The sequence below is a fragment of the Hetaerina americana genome, unplaced genomic scaffold (genome assembly GCF_022747635.1).
Source record: "Hetaerina americana unplaced genomic scaffold, ioHetAmer1.1.p SCAF_12, whole genome shotgun sequence".
NCBI classification, from domain to species: Eukaryota; Metazoa; Arthropoda; class Insecta; order Odonata; family Calopterygidae; genus Hetaerina; species Hetaerina americana.
The window spans coordinates 27647947-27667817 of NW_027286292.1; the positions used below are offsets into that span (position 1 = coordinate 27647947).

Consider the following 19871-nt stretch of genomic DNA (forward strand, 5'->3'; position numbering starts at 1 on the left):
TGGATGCATTAAGCCGAATGAGATTTATGGGCTACGAAGACAAATTTTTCACTGGGGTGCATTTATGGCCGTTTTTGCACCAAAAGGATAAATTATTTAGAGAATTCACCTGCACGAAAGAGTGAGCCTTTATTTGCTTCCTGTTGAGATAAATTTCACAGAGATGCCCCATTGTCATAAATCGCATTACCGCTCTACCGTAATTGATGACCTGCGAAAGGGGCCCTCTCCCATCAGCAAACAGTCAACACCATGCATAAAGACAAATATATATTTTTTGAATTGAGAACGCAAGTTAAATGAGATCCAGGAAATGGAACAGAGTTAAGAGCATCTATTATGAAACTTTTTATTTCGATATTAATCAAACGGCGTGGCGATCATTTTTGTCCTATTTCTATCATAAACGATAATGTTTCTCTAAATCAAATATATAAAGTGCGAAAGTTAATAACACTACAAGGTTTCTCACTGGAAATATATACACGTAAAAGTTCCATAATAGAGGACCTGGTGCTTATTTATCCGCATGCCTTAATGATTATTACCTCGTGAGTGATTTCCTCTTCTAACCACCATTTACCAACGCAAAGGCATACAATATCAGATGTATATGCACGTATGTCCTTACAGTTTATTCCGACACTTACACCGATTCGAGAAAATTCGACTTTGTTTTTAGTATGCCAACCATGTGATAACATTGGAACTAGGATTTGGAATGGGCTGCGGGACACTATGGTCTCATCCCAAATGTAATTTTCGGCTCTATTTCTCATTGTTCCCCCTGATCCTTCAGTGATTCGATTGAAAATTATTTATTCATAAAATTTCGATTAACTTTCCATTGTGCTCGTCATTCATCAGCGAAGAAAGCAGTTTTTTTATGCTCGGGAAAATTAGTGTTGACACGATTTTTATTCACGAAACAGCATTTACATGGCAATTGCACAGTCTTTTTGTTTCGTCATTACTCCGCACCTCAAAAACCATGAGTGCTGACACAGAACAGATTCGTTCATTGCTCCCTTCCAATTGTCCTCCTGAATCAGCATCCCGAAATGGAACGTTTTGGTTGGTTGAAGAGGAAGCAAAATCAGTCCAAGCGACACCCTGCAAACTAACACGACCGGTTTATCCTCCGGTTTCAGCCCAAAGGTCAAGTTCAGAGGCATCTGCGCAATTCACCAAGGGCCTTATTTAAGACTTGACCCCCGTGACCGGTTAACTGACATTATTCTACTCAAGCGAGTATTTAAATGAAGTGCCGTCAGCATTTTCTTGAAGGAACTCGAACGGCTTACCTCATTTTCGTACCTTCATTGTAATTGAGGAACATGCATAACGTCGGCGAAAAATATAAAAGCATAATAATTCAACTTTACCTCTTAACAGTTAATTGATGAACGTGACAACCACGAGGATAGCAATCGGATTAAAGAGCTAATATATGTATGCACCTCTGACATCCATTTCATACCTTCTCTTACGGGGGAATGTGTGACAAGAATGAGCGCAGCGGCGATATTTAACCGAGGACATCCCCAGTTTCCGCTTTATGAATTATTCCATTTATTATTTGGTTGGATGATCATTTGAGTAGTGGAATAACTCCAGAATTATAATAAAGGGAGAAATGATAAATTAAATAAGGCCGGGAGATGCTCCTTGGGCTGTAGAGTGTCTTGAACCAACTAAATAAGTATAGTTGAGGATGTTTAATGGTGACTGAATTTGGGGAATTTAAATCCCTCGCCAGGGTTTAGCACACGCAGGTATCACACAGGCGACAACAATACAAACATTCACTCAACGTACGTACACACGTTTTTGTGTCTATTTACGGGAAAAATGAATATGTCGCCATTGGCAGACTAGTCTGTGTGAGCGCTTCCTTCTTGTGTTACCTCTTGGCGAAGGATTACATTTCTCCCTATAGCTCCACACAACGTCCTCTCCTTCAATTAGCCCGTTTATGGCGAACTCATTACGCCCGTGGGAGAAATTTCCCTTTCCCACTGCCATTAAAACCCTCAAATCCCTCTTTCTCACCCTTACCCTTTTCACCTGGTGCTTGCACCCTCTGCCACGTACATTTTTGGTGGATTGCGGGGTATTTGTGTAACCGCATATAAGTAATCGAACGATACCATGTCCCATGCTCTTGAACGCCAAGTGTATAAGAAACTAATGAACGTATGCTAAAATTATTAGTTTTCAGAGGAGTATTAATGCACGGTCAAGTTAAGGTCCTGGGTTTGAGTCCAGCTCTGGGAAAGAAGATAATGTTGGGGTGTGATTGGCTTTACCAAGCATTGTTAGCGTCGTACTGTATAGCGTCGTAATGTATATCTTGAGATAGAATACCTACCTCTAAGTGATAGAATTCAGTTAGAAGGGCATTTTCCAGATTTCGGCTTATGCTTCCTGGCTGAAGATTTGCTCTCAGAATATCGCATTATGAATGCCGGTCAAGTATTGTTAGAAGGTGCATTAACGGTGGCGGAGACTTGACCGCGCAGGCGTATGGACGGGAACGTTTTCACGAAACGCGTTGCGCCCTGTCAGCCGTTAAAACACCTCGAAAGAGACCCGTCTGTCTTTTTCGGGGTCTTTTAACGGCTGGCCACCAGCGCCGCCTCGGGCCACACGCGAGCACTCGAAAGACGAGAGACGTCTGTCCGATCCAACGGCTTCCTCCCTCTTTAGATAAACGAAAGTTCACCAACCTATCACTTGGGCACACTTTTTGACAGACCATTCCTAATTCACTTCGCGCGCTCGGGCTTTTGTGAGTCGGTTGAGGAGATTGCTTTTGAAATACCCATTAACCTTAGGTAACCGCCAAATGATTTTTCCAGTTGTAAGATACGTTGCGCTACACCTTTTAACTAGTTAGTTAAGTACGTATACAATGTCGGTCAAAGTTTCTGTTTTCCCGCATACCGATTCTGCTTTGCTTCGTAAGGACTTGGAATAGTTGTTTATTATAATTAAGGTAAGATCAACATGACAAAACACTATTAATTCACGTTTACCATGCATGTCCTATGGGGTACAGTAGCAACTTCCGACCGATCATCGTGACACAGACTGATCCCAGCCACTGAGTACGACGGCGATACAATATACCAGCGTAGCCTGTTACACGTGCAACATATGTCAGGTTATATTGCTCAACATTTCAACGGTTTCTCGCCCCGACACTACCTACCAATAGCAACAAATTCGTTGTACCTTATCTTAATCATAAATGAATATTTACCTTAATTGCTCAACATTTCAATTGAGCAATTGATTATGCATTAGTATTGGCAGAGTTTACAAGATTGATTTTGGACATGAATTGAGAATGCATACAAGAGGATCTTTTAGGCTAGGGAGCAACATTCCAGCCTTCAGTTTGGCAGAGATCTCCCGCCCATCTTGACGGTTGAGCAGAGAAGGAGTCGTGGTAGTCTGCCTAGAGCAGAGGAGGCAAATAGACTTTGGGGATGCATCTGAACTAACAAATCAGCCTACGGGCTCATCGTCATTGCCTTTTTTGCGTCCATGAAGACTATTAATTTATGCTTTCCTATATCTCCGTATTATTTCGATTTATTGTTGGTTCACGGGAACGGTTTCCTACGTCTAGTTATGTAAGATTCACGTTAGTATTGACACTATTTTCCTCAATTCAAAACTAATTGTGTATGGAAACGTATAGAAATATACTTACATAAATTCTGAGTAATTTAATAAAAATAAAGATACTGAAAAGTTTATTTGGTTTTACAATATTCATAGTTTTAAAAAAAAGTATCGGGAAAATGTTCGGAAAAATGGATTAATTTCAGATACTGTTACAATCCGTCAAAATTCTTCAACGCACATCTCTTTAGCGTCAATACACTTTTGCCAGCGGCTCCTCCACGATTCTAAGGCTCCCGGGTTGGCGAATTCCGGAAGGTCCTTAAGGGTATACGAGCAAGCTTCTTTGACGGCACTTCGGGTCCCACAGTGGTGTCCTTTGAGGGAGGATTTCACTTTTGGGAACAGGAAGTCTACCAGCGTTAAGTCGGGACTATAAGGTGGTTGGGGAATTGTCTCGAAGAACTGCAGGTCTTCGCAAGCAGACACTCGACTCAGCTCTTGGAAGACCATCGGTAGGAGCTTAGCGCAGATCTTTCGCATCGCCACATTTTCAGTGATAATAGTGTACACTGTTATCTTATCTATGGCAATCTACGATCATGCTCACACTTAAACAACGTCTGAATGCAGCACATTACGCACACGGTAGGAAAAAATTTTTAGTGATACTTTTCATGCAAACCTTGTATCAAATCGTACTAATAATTCACAAGTTGACGCACCCAGAAAACCTACAATCAATCAATCGATATACTCCTAATGGAATTATCTGTCAGGCAATTAGAATATAATCTCAGTAATATTTACCATTAAGAGCAAAGAAACTTCTATAGGACTCAGTAAAGGGGAAAGAAAAGAGCAAGAAAGAACTTTGAAACTTTGGCAAACTGCTTGATATTAAATCCTATGCCATCGACACATTATTAGTGGGCGCTCAAAATTAGAAGATAGTTAAACTAGCTTACGAATGGGAGTTTAGTAGCATGCAGGGTCATATGTACATGGAAAATAATGGCGTCAATTGCTTTGAAATATTTTCTCGTATCACTCTACCTATTAGTTTTATTAATTAAGGTAATGAAGGGTGTCATTTTCTCCACCAAATATCGCAATGACTCTAACGTAAGATGAAAAACCTCTCCCATTCTGACTCCTCACTCCATTTCATAACAGAATCCCCTCACATTCCTTCCAACGCTTTCTGCACCACAAGCAGCATTGCCTATTTTCTTAAATGCAAACTCGGCCCTGCATTTTTCATTGGTCGATGCTCCACACCTCTTAACATCCGTATTTATAACACAGAGCCTCCTGCAATACAACTTTCTTTTTCTTCTTTCTCCCAGTTCCAGAACACGCTTCCTTCATGGCCTGGATGCAGGTAACTACTGGAATGTACCCATCGTGCCATCTCTCCTCTACAGACACACCCATTGGCCTCAAAACAATAGAAAAGGCATGTATTTCGATTTTCCCAGCATATAATTTCCCGGAACTCAATATATCGCATTGAAATCTTCTCGCGAATCACCGCGCCTACCCTGCTACCTACCAGTACGACCAATTCTTTAACCCTATTTTCCTCTTAGCAGCCTTCCCCCTCTTGCCTTTATATCACTATTCCTTGGCTTCCTACCCGAAATTCTTGTCTCCCCTTCTTGTCCTATAACCACTCTACTTCCTATATTACTTCTCTTTCTTCTGACAATGGTTGTACAGAAGCCTAAAATCCAAAGAAAAATTTTCATTTTGGGTTTTTACGTGTTGAATGATTGACCACTAAGTTTGTTATTCAAGTTCGTGAGATTTTACGCCACACTCTTATATTCTACACTTATTTTTGCTGCTGACGAAAGGAAGGGCTCCCTCCAGGCCGAAAACTCCCGTTGAGTTTCATCTTTTATCTATATTCCCAACAGCCATATGCTGTTAGGAATTCATAAAACTTTATTCTTATTCCTCAGCGTATAAATTTTGATCAAGGTAGCATTTGAATGCAGAAACCATATTCGTGGACTAGTGCCGGTCTACCTTCAAAGGGAAATCAACTTCATCCGAAGCCTGCAGTTTTTGGCTTATTTTTGTAAAATTTAGATCTAGATAATACATAGGTAAGGATAATGGAGACATAGGGAAGGTCTAACTTTTCATAATGTCGACAACTATAGTCAGCAATGCCTTGTGAGACAGGATAAAGACGGGAAACTTAATTTCAGCGGATGCAGCAGGTATATCGTTATGATTTAGATTATACATACAGGTAGTTGACCAATGGATTGACCTCTCAACCTGATTTAACCTGAATTAACTGATGCAAGAATGCGAGAAAGTGTCGCTCTCTTAGCTTTTGAATAGCAATTGATTGTGGTTGAAAAGGTAAAAATTTGCGGCGAATAACATTTATCTGGGTTTAAAACGAATTTCGCGTTATAACGGTAAACTGTTGCGATGTACTGAGAGCACTGTGAGTCAGATTATAATGCTTGTCACTCGGATCATTGACCATTGACAAATGAAGGTTATTAGGATTGGTAATTGTGAGGATCCAGAAGGTGGTCAAGACTTTTAGTTGGCCAATTCATGATTTGAATTAAATGGAAATTCATCTCGGATTAATGTTTACAGTCTTGTAAAGGACGTAAATAAATATCTTTCGATAAAGATTTGAACGATGATATTTTATTTTATGCAAAAATATTTCATTTCTCAATACTCGAGACCGTGAGTTACAGTTACGACTCCGGCTCGAAGTGCCGTTGGAATGACCTGCCCTTAAATTCACCGACCGGCTTTAATTGGGCTTATGAAGAGGAATACGTGGATTCCTGAATTTTTCATAGTTATTATAAAGCAGCTCACTTAGAGAATCAGAGTTATTGACAATGTGATAACGCAGCTAACATAACTAGCCAACTAGCGTGGAATGGGCGGGAGTTTCTTTTAAATCAAATTACTGGGGACGTGCGCGTTTATTTCCAAAAACTGTTCTAATCTGCTTAAAAAATATGTTCCGTTTTTAATAAAGTCCTTTTAAATAAAATGAAAGTAAAATGTAAGCTATTTCCATGTATTTTCATTCAAATCAAATGAAATGCTCTGGCTGTTGTTTTATATAATTGCACATTCAGCGTTACTTGTGACACATACATGCGTGCACATGGGTTTAAAGAAACCGTTGGGAATGTTAAGCCCAGAATTCACCACAGACACGAGAGCAAACACTCTGGGCTGCGCCTTTTACCTGCATGTGAATCCTTTCTCCCCGAGGCAATACTGCTCGCAATGCTGCCGCGTCTTGGCCTGCCGCTGGCGTCGCGGGGCGTCGTGGTTCAGACGGTAGCCTGGGACCAGTTCCACGGCCCAGGGCCTCCTTCGGCGGCCCATGATGCACGCCTGGCCGCTCCCGCTGAGGCACGTTTTCTGCGCGAAGAGCGTGAAAACGGGGAACTGCGACGGGACGAGGGCATCTGCGTATCGGGATGGAGAGATAGAGAGAGAGACGGGCATGTGAGCGAATGGTCATGGTCTGGGAGCCAGGTCATTTTTCGTAATGAGTGCTCATCAGCGAGAGGGGCAGAGGTGTTAGTTTTTAGTTTATCGCTTCTGTGATAGTGTCAGCGGGGGGAGAGATACTCGAAATGATAGGTGACTTCATCGAGATGACCCTGGTACGAAATGTAACTCGAATGTCACGGTCGAGCAATGTAAAGTTTTTTCCACATGGAGGAAAGTAAATGCATTTGATGAATTTATTCACCTGAAAATGTTCCAACCGTGACGTGATATAAAACTTAGATCGTGATGACGAAATTCTCCCCCTTAAACGGTCCATGTCACGGGCGCAGTTGCGTTAAAATTTTTTTGTTATCATTTTCAACAGTAATTTATCACTCAAGTTGGCTTGAATGGATTGATTGTCTAAGTGCTTCTACACTCAAAAGCTCTTCACAACATGTCGTCAAATGCCCTCAAACCATGCATGATACAACATTTTTAACTTCACATGTTTTCTGTATCCCTTTATTTCATCCAATATGCCAAATCCTTTCCTCCCTCTTGTTCCGCTAGCAAAAATTCTCAACTCCATTTTTAACATCTTTATCTGCTCTGTATCTCCTCTCTCTAGGTATCTACGGCATATATTTTTCCTGCCTTCTTCGAGTTTCTTCCAAGAAAACTCTTCTCCCCAATATGTGTTGCACTTTTTTATTTGTTTCCTTTCTGCTCAATTTAATTTATTCATTTTTTTCAATAGCAAAATATCGAAACCCCCCGATCTACGCCCTTCGAGCTAGCAACATGTAGGATTTATTAGCACTTTGAGGAAATGTGACGAGAAGGTTTACGGAGCGATGCCATCTTTCGCTAGTTAGTTGTCATTTAAATATGCTGCAAGTATATGACATCCTCATGAAGTTGGAGTTATTGCCAAATTATACCGCGAGCAGCGTAAAGGAGCTAGATTTAAAAAATGTAATGGTAACCTGAGTAACTTATCAAGATTATTAGAGGAGATGGGTTGGGCATCACTCACGGAGCGGAGTGAAAGTTAATTACTGATTAAATCTCTTGCATAAATTGGAAGGCGGTCTCTTAAGCGATGATGTTGAAAGTGTATTATTAGCCCAATCAAAATATGGTAGGAGGTATCATGCCAATAAAATTAGAAGAATAGGTGTAGAAAGGATAGATTTATGATGCCGTTTTTCCCACGAACGATAAGAGGTCAGAATAACTCATTCTGATGGAAAATTGTTTGTCTTTTTTCTCTCGACCAAACCTAGAGCGTGTATGTTGTCTTTATCTCGTCTAGTTTTAGTTTTTATCCGTATTGTCACCTACAGCTTCCTGGGTTTGCGTAGAAAACTATAAATCACTTAGATACCGTAGTGAATTGTCACTGACAATTGAGAAAAACTGAAATTTTTGATGTAATACGCCTGATGTGTAATCACCCCCTGCCGCACACCCTAGCGGTGGTTTTTTAGGGTATAATGTGGATGTGGATGTACGCCTCTTCTCTTGTCACAACGGCCAAATATTCTAGCCATAAAATATAGTAATTCGCCAAAAATCACTATTCTCTTTTTTAATCTTAACTTAAAGCCACTGCCAGCTCAACTGCCTCCTCTCGTTTAAAACTTTTTTATCCAATGTTATGACTACTTTTAAGTCTTACTACTTTACCCATTTTCTGGAGATCCTCACCATATTTACTTTCTTATAATTTATTATCACCCATACATACAAGGTTTGTATATAAAGTATCGGGAAAAGTTTCAGAGAAATAGATTTATTTCAGCTATTGCTACAATGCGTCAAAATTCTTCAAAGCACATCTCTTTAGCATCGACACAATTTTGCCAGCGGCTTTTCCACGACTTAAAGGCTCCCTGGTTGGCGGATACCGGAAAGTCCTTAAGGGTATTCGTGTAAACTTTGACGGGGTCCATTGGGTGGTGTCCTTTGATGGTGATTTCACCTTTGGGAAGAGGAAATAGTCTGCTGGTGCCAGGTCGGGACTACGAGTATAAGGGGGTTGCAGAATCGTCACAAAGTATTGCAGAAAGTCCAGCAAACAGATACTCCACTCTACTTTGGTCGTCCGTCAAGACCTTCGGGACGAGTTTGGCACAGATCTTTCGCATTGCCAAATTTCTAGTGATAATGGTGTATACTATCGTCTTATTAATACCAATACGGTCTGCAATAATGCGCGCACTTAACTAACGGTCTGGAATCACCACTTCACCCACACGTTGCACGTTGTCGTCGGTTCTTGACGTCAATGGCGTCCAGCGCTGGGCTCGTCCTCCGCAATCTCTCGGTCATCTTTGAAGAGCTTGTGCCACTTAAAACTGCAGTTTGTGACATGCTTTCATCCTTGAACACTTGGCGACTCAGGCCTAACGTCCCTGTACCCCATTACCCCAGTCCAACACAAAATTTAATGGCGTACCGCTGTTCAATCGTTCGCTGCATTTTGTGCTTGCACCTTGTCACGCGACATGGGTCCACTAAGAACACGATCTAGCCTGAACAAACGCCCGCCGGCGGTTGGCGCTTGGTGAAGATCAAACCCTCCACCACTGAGCCTGCGCAGTACAACGTACAGTCGCGTCAGGGAAAAAATTGTTCCCGATATTTTTTTCCACACAATGTACACTGTTTCTGTGCTGAGCTCAGCAATAACTGCAATCCCGTGGCTGATTAACTGAAGTTCGATCACCTGTAATCTACCCGGATTAATTAGCCCCCTTTATATTTTAATTTCAACCTCCAGCTCCTCCCATGTCTCTCTAGGTTACTCCGCCTATGTGTTGGAAACACTGGTGATCATGAACAGCCTACTTTTCTTATCCTAACCTGCACCTATCTTACCTCCTTATTATCAATACCCACCTTAATTATCTACTCCCATCACCTTTCTCAATTTCACAATCTTAATTGCCTCATCTACTTGTATCTTGCAATCAATGTGTATGAATATTTGCCATTATCCTCAGCATCATATCCTCTTTCTAGGTCTTAACATGTTGGTCTAATATCATACATAAAGGATGTGCATGGTAAAATTAAATATTTTATATTAAATTGCTTTAACATTCTCCATGTAAAGTCAACTTTGCCGGAAGGCATGAAAATTTCGAATTGAATTACTTCGAAAAATTTAGAGAAGCATGAAGTTGTAATATACTGTGCAATTTCATCGGAATTTCTGTATGAAGAAAAAGTCATGTACCTAGCAATCAAGCCATTGTATAAAAACTGACCATACTTAAAGTCAATGCTTCAAACATCTTTTTGGTTGATACTACTCAATGGAATGTTCCATAAGTTCGCACCTTTTCCCACAGGGAATGCAATATAAATATTGACCGAAGTATTGAACCTAGAAAAACTCAGAACAAACCCAGAAAATCTATAATTTAAAGTTCACAGGTTAAATAGTACGCGATAGGAATGAATGTCAACCAATCAATTAATACGATAGACAACCACCACACTAAGAAAGGTCTTGGGGAACTGGAAAGCAAGAAGGGAAAATTCTATTAACCCACGGCCATGCAATTTAAGGTACCAATCCCTGACGTCACATACAAAAATGAGCCACCCTGCTGATGGCAGTGGATGGCTTGAGGCATCATCGCAACGGAGAGGGACGAGGGATGAAAGAGGGAGCTTGTTTTTAAAGGGAGAGTATTTTTAAATGCCCTTGTTAGAAGTTACTCTGGCCCTACTCGATCATATGGGAAGGGATTTGCCAACAAAACATGTGTGATCAGTTTAAAATGCATGCAAACAAGTAAAACTATTTATTCCCTAGATTTTGCGAGGGGCGAGTGGCATTCTTGATAGATAAAATTCCACTGTTACCATCTAAAATCGTTCATTGGAATTAGGACTCCTTGAGTTTAGCTTAACTCTGGCGTCAATTTCTGGAATTTTATATTCATGATCCAAACGACCAATGTACGAGTTGGAGTAAGAGTATTTGACGAGTCTGCCGTGCTGAAACAAACGGATTTTTCGGAAAAAGGCAAAATTTCGTTTTGTCGTAACAGTTTTTAATGAAATGAGTCACTCTGTGTTGAACCAGATCAATTTCTTGAATAAGGCTTTCTTCCGTCGGATCCCATGCACTACATACATATTTTAAATGGGGTCTCATGAGTGCATTATAGCAACGTTCCTTGACTTTATATTCGCTCCTGCAAACAATTTGTCTAAAGAATCCCAACTTTTCATATGCTTGCTCGCAGATTTTACGCATGTGAGGGCTCCATGATAAGTCCTCTGTGATATTTTCACTTCGGTATTTTACCGTATCAACCATTTCTATGCCCACTCCAATAAATTTTTACACACAACACGTGGATCTTTCAAAGTAATATGCCAGCGAACATTTGTTATTATTAAGTTCCAATCTCCATTTTGTATGCCATTTCGAAATACTATAATGAGATCCTTTGCCGGTATTAAAATAATCGCATGAGGAATGGTGCCCTATTGACAAAAGACATGCACCGTTGGAAGAGCAGATCAGAGAAGATTGAAAAACCTGGTACTGGAGGCGGATGATAAAGGATAAATTGACAGATAAAATAAGAAATGAAGAAGCATAAAATGGAGTGCAGACGGGAAAGACAAAATGAAGTGCTATGTTTAGGAATAGAAGAAGAACCAGATGATTAGGCAAATTTTGAAGTAATAAACTTTTCATGAACATATTAGAGCGAAAAATGGAAGGCAAAAATCCATGAGGGATTCCAGGGGACCAAAACGTCGGACTAGCAAAGAGAGACGTTAGGAGGAAGACCTATCATGGAGTATGGGAGTAGGCATTACAAGAAAAGACTGTAGGGCTGCAGCCACGAGAATAGGAATTTTGATGTTATTGTTTGGAAAAGGATCTAAAATCTTGGTCTGGCTGAGGGATGGATTTACGATGATACGAAAATTCACAGCACTCTTTTCAGCTCTTGTATAAGTAATGTTTTGTGGTTATTCCCCTTGTGATAGAGTTAATTCTGAAATGGGTCTGGCATTTTAAGGAAGATTTTGCTAAAGGAGGAAAAGTATTTATTTTGGGAGGGGGGATAGTCTTCTTAAGCCAGGTTTTTCTCGTTGACATAGACTGCCCAGCCAATCAGCACACACATAGATGCCGCAGGTTGCGACTTTGAATAAGTTTTTCATCTCTCAAGTTACCCCGCAGGCTGCAGCGTCGCGGTTGCTGCGGCGAGCGAAATTGACGCTCGGCGTCTGTCATTTGTTCATCCCTCGGCAAAACACAGATTATCGTTGCATTCTGTTGCCTTCTGCCGTAGGCCGACGAATTACAATGCGGCGAAGATGCAACGCAAAACTGAATGCGTGAAAGTGTATATTAACCCTTTCCCGTGGATCCGTCCCTGATGTCAATGGTCGTAGAGTAATTTTTATGATAATATTCGGGACAAATAATTCACCATTTAAAGTAAAATATATAGATTCAGGTCGTGTCCTCAGTTTTTTTGGTATAAATTGTGTTTCATAAGATATATTGACGATTTATCGTGTTAGGTCACGCCAAAACAAAATTCTCGCAACAAAATTACAAGAGATGTCACGTCCACAAATTATAACTATTGTAATATTAAGAGGTAGATTGAAACTTGTTAATGGTCAATGTGTCTTACAGCTGTAGAACGAGTGCACAGGTTTAAAATAAAAGCTTGGCAAGCTTGAATTCGGTGTCTCCATTAACACCACTGCACTGGTCGTTCAATGGGCTGGTGTAGGCTGTCGGCAATGAAAAATTCGCTTCAATCTTCATAAAAGCGTCGTTTCAAAATCGAGTATGGAGGAAATTTAGGTTTATGAATTCAAATATATCGACTGTCATGGTCTACGAATATTTCATTAAGGTAAATCGAGATGACATTATTTGATATATATATATATGGTATATATACCATATATATATATATAAATAAGAGTAGTATGGTATATATATATATATATATATATATATATATATACCATAAACACAGTAATCAACCCGAAGGTCGGTTTGGTAGGTGATGGTAGAGTTCACCCAGTACTAAGCCCGACGGCGTGTGAAATTCACTCATCAGGGTAGGGGGGCCAGTTCCTTTCCCTTTATGGTTTCCCAGGAAGATCTGGTACCCAAAAAATCACATAGCTAGGGTGGAGCTGCAGGTGCCCAGAGTGTCTTGTCCGGGAATCGAACCGGGGACTCTTCAGTCAGTGGTCCAACGGTCTACCCCCTGGACTACCGCGACCCACATATACTTATTGAATGAAAGATAACATATTATGAGCATGAGGAGATAAAAATTAATTTATATAGTGTAACTTAAATAGTTAACTTCGAAACTGCTGGATTACTCGCCCAAAATGAAATTGGTGATTGAGGCTTCGGGCCATATAATGCGTATTGGTAGGAACACTAAGTCTACTGGAGCATGGTTACAATAAATGGACGGTTTCATTCTCGGCTTTGATCCACTCGGAGTCGGAGTACATCAGGTCCGCATGCCATGGGTATGCAGCCACTGATAATTATGTTCACTCACGGGACGGCTATTAAATCATTTTTCAATCATGACTGTTCCAAAACGTTAAGCTAGAGACCGCGGATTTTATTCACAGAATTGGAAAAATATTTTCCTCCGGCGCAAGAAATACGCACGGTTTTACAGTACTCGCGGAATGTGTACTGGGATTTTTTCTCATATTGCCCCGGAACGCTTCAAACATGCGCACTTTTCATGCTTTCCAAGTGACTTATATACGAAATATTTAGTGCTGTTAGAACGGTAAAATGTGGGGATGAAGTTTTATAGGGGTTGGGGGATATGACCGCTTGGAAAAAACTAACTCACTAGATATTGGCCGTTTTTTGAAAACTACCTTTAAGCAGTGCGGCAAGAACTGTGAGGCGTCATTTGAGGTCGTTCCGCACGAGCAAATTCCTTACGACTACGGCGATGAGACAGATCGTTGATACTTGTGTCTACCCGTTAGGTGGAATGGTTCTCACCCAGTCAGTCGAGAGCGACGGCCAGGGGTGCAAAAGGTGCGAATCGAAAACCACGGCTTGGCAAATTTTACGACTGCCGGCCTATCTGAGAGTGACTCTATACGCTGGTCTTTGAATCGAACCTTGTGTTTAGTTCTTTTCATGAGTCTAGGTAATGAGATCTGCGGCGCCGATGGTCCGTATGGCCGTTTTTTAAACGCATATGTAATCGGAAACTAATTCTCTCGGTAGCACTATGGACAATGAATATTCACCTTTGATTCACCGCCGCAATTTTAAAATGCCAATTTTATTGCCGTCTGAAGGATACAGTTCCGAGGTGAGAACTGTCAGTAGTGAATAAAGATAGTGCGCCATTATATGTTTATGAGTGCCGGGAAGCAAATTTAGTCTCCATTTACGTATTTGGAGGCTGAAATGACGCCACCTAAGGCAATTGTGAGGCCGTGCAACGATAAAAAAAAATGAAAGCCCGCTGGAGCAGTCACAAGTGGTAAATCTGTCCGATTCTTAATGAAACTATGAAAGATGAAAGTCGCCGCATACGATAATTTCAAAACTCATGGAATGAGATGCAAGCAATTAGGGATATGGCACTAGAATATGAAATGCAATTTTCGGATGAGATCGAATTTTTCTTACTGAGAAATAACCTTTGGAAATATTCAGCAGGCATCATTTCAATACACTCCAAAGCTAATGGGAAAATCAAATAATTTTTTTGAAGAAACGGAGAATATGTGCATGGCTAAAGAAAACGAGACTTGGAATTTAAAACAAGTATCTTCGTCATCCGGGAAAATTATCCATTGAAACAGATATGATGGCAGATAAAAGAGTAGTTTATGATGGGAAAAATGCCGAGGAAACCGATGAAAGCTTCATGCGCGGTGTAATCAAGTTAAATGACAAGAAAAAGCTTAACTCAAAGTATTGTGGCGGGTCTTATCGAATATTTTCATTATTGAGCTTGAAAAATAAGCTCTTGCCAATTTTGCATTTAAGGCATGCTGTTAGAGAGATTCATCTTGAAAAAAAAACAACTGTTACATAATTGTTAAAGTACGCATACAGATATTCAAAATATTTAGAACAAGTTTCATTGCGTATATAACTAAATTTCCATGGCCACATTGATGAGTCTATTTGTGAGAAGTTAAAAATTAATCATTATCAAGGGTGAAACAAGCTCATCTCATCAACTTATGCGAAAATTCCTCAATAAAGTACGCGTATTTGCATCATATATTTCACCGTAGATTACCTTATAAATTCCCTGGATGAGTAACATTAGATCTAGCATAAGAAATTATTTTCACGGCATATGAAAATGGAAGCATGTATGGGAGCCAGGGCGTTCTAAGGTTTCTCCGGTGAGAAAAATGCGAGGGTTGCGGCGGTAATGACTATTATTCGCACGTGGTAGTTAACTGGCCATCTCACGCAGTAATTACAAAAGGAGACGAAATAGTAATACGTTGAGATCGAAAAAACACTAATTACACCACTCCTCTGAAACGTGGCTTCGTTGATTTGGGAATAACTTAAGTCCGGGAAAAGAAATGGAGCAGAGAGCTCAGGGTATGCCTAGAAGTCTTTTAACCGTTGGCTGTTCCATTATACTTGAAGTGTGTATGCAAGGAAGAGCTTTATTTATGTGAGATGCACGGTCACCGATGCGGGAAATGAGGAGTAGAATTCCATTAAAAGTGCGTCGTCCCGCATACTATTCATTGCGCTCCCGGGGTACTAATAGCCGTCCGTGCATTTGCAACAGAAAATAACGTCAATGTGTTATTGCAAAACGTTAAATTGTACTCTCTTGTATGTTTTGTATATTCGATTCCGGACTGAACTCCATTCCTGAGTCAGTTATCACGGATTCCAATTCTCACTACGGAAATGTACTCAGCGTGATTTTTTCATGAATAAAAAGAGAATAAATTCTGGACGAACATAATTAGATTGAAATTTAGTAAATTGCATGCAATATGTCCTGCCATTAAGAATACATATTTAGATTTTTTTAAATCATTAGCACACCCCATTTTCTCATGCTCACGATCTTTTTATTTTATGTTAATCTTCATAAGTACTTTTCTACATTGTCGTTTCTCATGCACAATCCCCCACATTTTTTCACCGGCGCCATGAGTCTGAATGCCTTTTTTTATTGTACCTATCGCATATATACAGGATGTAAATTTAGGTTATCATTATAACTGTTATATCTTCTTATTACAGGGACTCAACTATCAATATCGAATATACAGCTGGTGATCCCTCTGCAATTAGTACTCGTGCCGTTAAGTAAGTGGTATCCAAGACCTATTCAGAGTGTATTTTAAATAAACAGCCGTATTGACAAAATGCTTTAAACCTCACGGTGCGTTTGTTGTTTGCTTTGGCTTCATATTCTTCATAATAATACCATTGTAGAGAAAGTGTTACACTTTTCCGAGTAGAGCTAAAGGGAGAGTGCAAATACATGAGTTTCCCAAGTAACTTCGAAAGCACGCTGACGTTAGGGGTCAGTGGCTATCAGATCTCTAAATATTTGTCTCCGTACATTTTTTTGTGATTGCATATTAGTTGAACTCAAATTTTTAAGTGGAATTATTCACAGTCGCATTTTGATATATGACACGATCTTTGGTAGAGTTCTAAGAGATAGCTCGACTTCTACACAAATATGCTGTTAATAAAGAAATGAATGCAGACTTTGTGTCAATAAAAAAATAAAACTAATGAATATCACAGTGATGAAAAAGGTTAATGTAAAAAGGCGAAATGGGCGGGGGAAGATCCTTTTCTATTCAAGATTCTTTTCCATAAAGATCATATTTTCAGGCGTATCTTGCGTTTGTTTGCCTAGCTAACTATGCAAATTTAATTAAAATAAGTTACAAAATTATCATCAATTATTAATTTGAAATATTACATTTGTTACATATATGTACATTCTCATAAATACATTTTGATTTCTAAATTAAATGATAACTAGCACTTGATTCAATTTGTACATCGTTACTAATCGAGCAAGGAAATGATAATATTAAAGAAACTACACCGTTAATATTTATTTCATGATAAACCAAAAGTAACAACAAATTTGGCATTTACTCAGAGTTATAATCGGGACATTGAATGATAGGTTTACGTCGACGATGGCAATTACCAAAGCTCAAGCCCTAAGCTGGAGCGGTCTCTTGATTAACAGGTTCGAGGGAGTTACTTTGCAGTCGCCGAGGCCGGAATCAATATGAGTTTTAATCAAGAAACTTAAAACTTCATTTCTTAGGAAATTTTAAAGTAAAACTCAATCGTCAGAAACGCGTAAGTCGAAGTTGATGCGTTTGCGGTACTGTAATGAGGAAGGCAAGTCATGCATAAGATAATATGTATTTCCCTTTGCGAAGTTGCTTGCGTTGCAGCGGTGCATTAGGATGCTCACATGCACATATATACGTGCTGCTCGCGGAAAAAAGTCTCAAATAGATTAAACGTAGAATCCCCTGAGTTGTGTGCATGGGGATGTAAGATGGCAGTTCGTGCGATGCTGCCCGCGAGGCTGGCACGTTAATGCGTGCAATGCATTCCACTGGAGCGTCTGCGAAACCAGGTGCTCTCCTAACCGCCTTCAGGGTCAAGGCACGAGGGGAGCACTGCAATTGGATGGAGTGAGTGTTTCTTCAAAAGGACCTCGTGGGAAAACAGGTTCATCCACATGTATCAATGCATTTGGTCTCTCCATCTCGTGGCTCTGAATTCGAGCCACGAGGGATGGAATTGCAACACACACACACAAACACACGTGTAGTACGCTCCACAATTTCCATCTAATTTGCTTACATTAGTTTCAATTTTTCCCACCTCACGAAGTGGACGCTAACCTAAGAGAAACTTAGCCTACTACTTGGCACTTATTCCTATGTGAGATTTTTGTTTCGAAAGCGTGACGCATTTGGAATCCTCGTCTGGAGCGTGGAATCCTTTGGGTATTCATTCCATCGAGTGTCCTAAGAAGTTTTCCTTAATCAGGGGAGGAGCCAAAGTGGACTAAGAGAGGTCCTGGCCCCTTACGAAAACTCATGGGCTCTCCCCAAACCGCCTTCAGTCACCTTGGGGTAGAAATAAAATGATTTGTAATCCTGATCCACTCAGAGTGACGCCAATGCCCGGAATGTGCTCTATTAATACTCTCCAAATTTAAAATTCTGGGCAAGTATAGCAACATTCCTAACCATTATGGAGAAACTACGTATTTGCAAAGTAAAGGGAAAGGGAAGAAGCTCGCAGAATCATCGGCGCACAAATTACCTTTCAAATTATTCACTATATTGAATTTAGTAAATCTTGACCGAATCTTGATACGCCACCCCACATGCATCACAATGAATAGGCAAGCGTACCAGCTCTCTTGTGTCTGCGTAGGCATTGAGTCGAGAGAATATTACTTGAAAATTCGCCGCACAAGAGGGAAGGTTAACGACCCGCCCTCCCCCATACTATGCACCCTGATTTAATTCCCGGGTCGCAGATAATTTTCGATGCCGTTTCTACGTCCACTCGCGTGATGCGAGAGACACGCTTGGCGCGACGTGTCTTCTGCCGTGGTGTGTGGGCGTGGAGCATGCTCCCAACAAAGAGCTCACCGCGGAGGGAGAGCTCCCAAATTTTAGTCGCTACCTAGGCCATAATCAAAAACGTCCAATGCCCGGTCTGGACTTCAAGTTATACTCCCAAGGGCGGCGCCAAGTGCCGATTACTTTAAATAAAGTTGACTGTTGTCCGAATGCAGGCATTTGTCACGCGGTTCATTAATATTTCTAATACATTACTATCACGGCATGACATTGAATCGAAAAATCGTTTGCTGTATTACTGGAATAGTTCTAAAGGATTTTCTAAAGGATTTCTAAAGAACACCTTAGCCAAGTGAAAAACTCTGGATAATGACATAGTATGTCATTTAAGGATGCCAAAAAGGACAGAGCAAGCATTCATTTTTCTCTTATGGAAATATGTCATAACAATTATTTTTTCCTATGCATAGGGAGAATGTTCAACCTCTCTTTTACAAGAACGCCATAAAATTTGGTAGATGTGGAAATTCCATTGGCTTTACCATTAGATTTGAGGAATAGAGTTAGTATATGCATGAGGACGCACTTTGTGCAAAATTTTACAGAGGCGGTTTCAATTTAGTTCAGTCGAGGTAGTTTTCGAAACAATATTCTGCCATGCATTGATTGTTGTACTGGTAGTTGTTATTAGCTCACGTTTTGTCTTCATTGGTATCAGGTGAGGAGTTTAAAGCATACATTTTTTTATTGGCTTCATATTTATATATGAAATAACCATTTACATTAATTTAAAATGCCAGTTATCTTCGAACGGTTGTCACTATGGTTACTGCAGTTGTCAATACTAGATTTTTACTTGGCTGTGACCGTATAAATTTGGAGTTGATAGCAAGATATAGGCGATTAAAAGGGTATAATTTAATACATTGCCAAATTTCCATATATTTATTCAAGAGATTAACATGGCCATTTGTGCCTGAAGCGTTGACTAATATTAAAGAGTTGCCTGATATATTTTTATTTATTTTTATGCCAAAGCATATACTGCTTGCAAAATTAAAAGCTGTTGCATCTGTGAACAATAAACATTTTAGGCCGTA

At 40.1% G+C, this 19871-nt stretch overlaps 1 protein-coding gene across 1 annotated transcript in view; it reads right to left on the bottom strand.

Annotated features, from left to right (window-relative positions):
- LOC139685825 (uncharacterized) overlaps window positions 1-19871 on the bottom strand; it is a 60327-nt gene that overhangs the window by 20909 nt on the left and 19547 nt on the right. The window contains exon 2 of the mRNA XM_071582943.1: window positions 6878-7103. Within this exon, the coding sequence (XP_071439044.1) occupies window positions 6878-7103 (226 nt within the window). The remainder of the gene's footprint in view (window positions 1-6877; window positions 7104-19871) is intronic.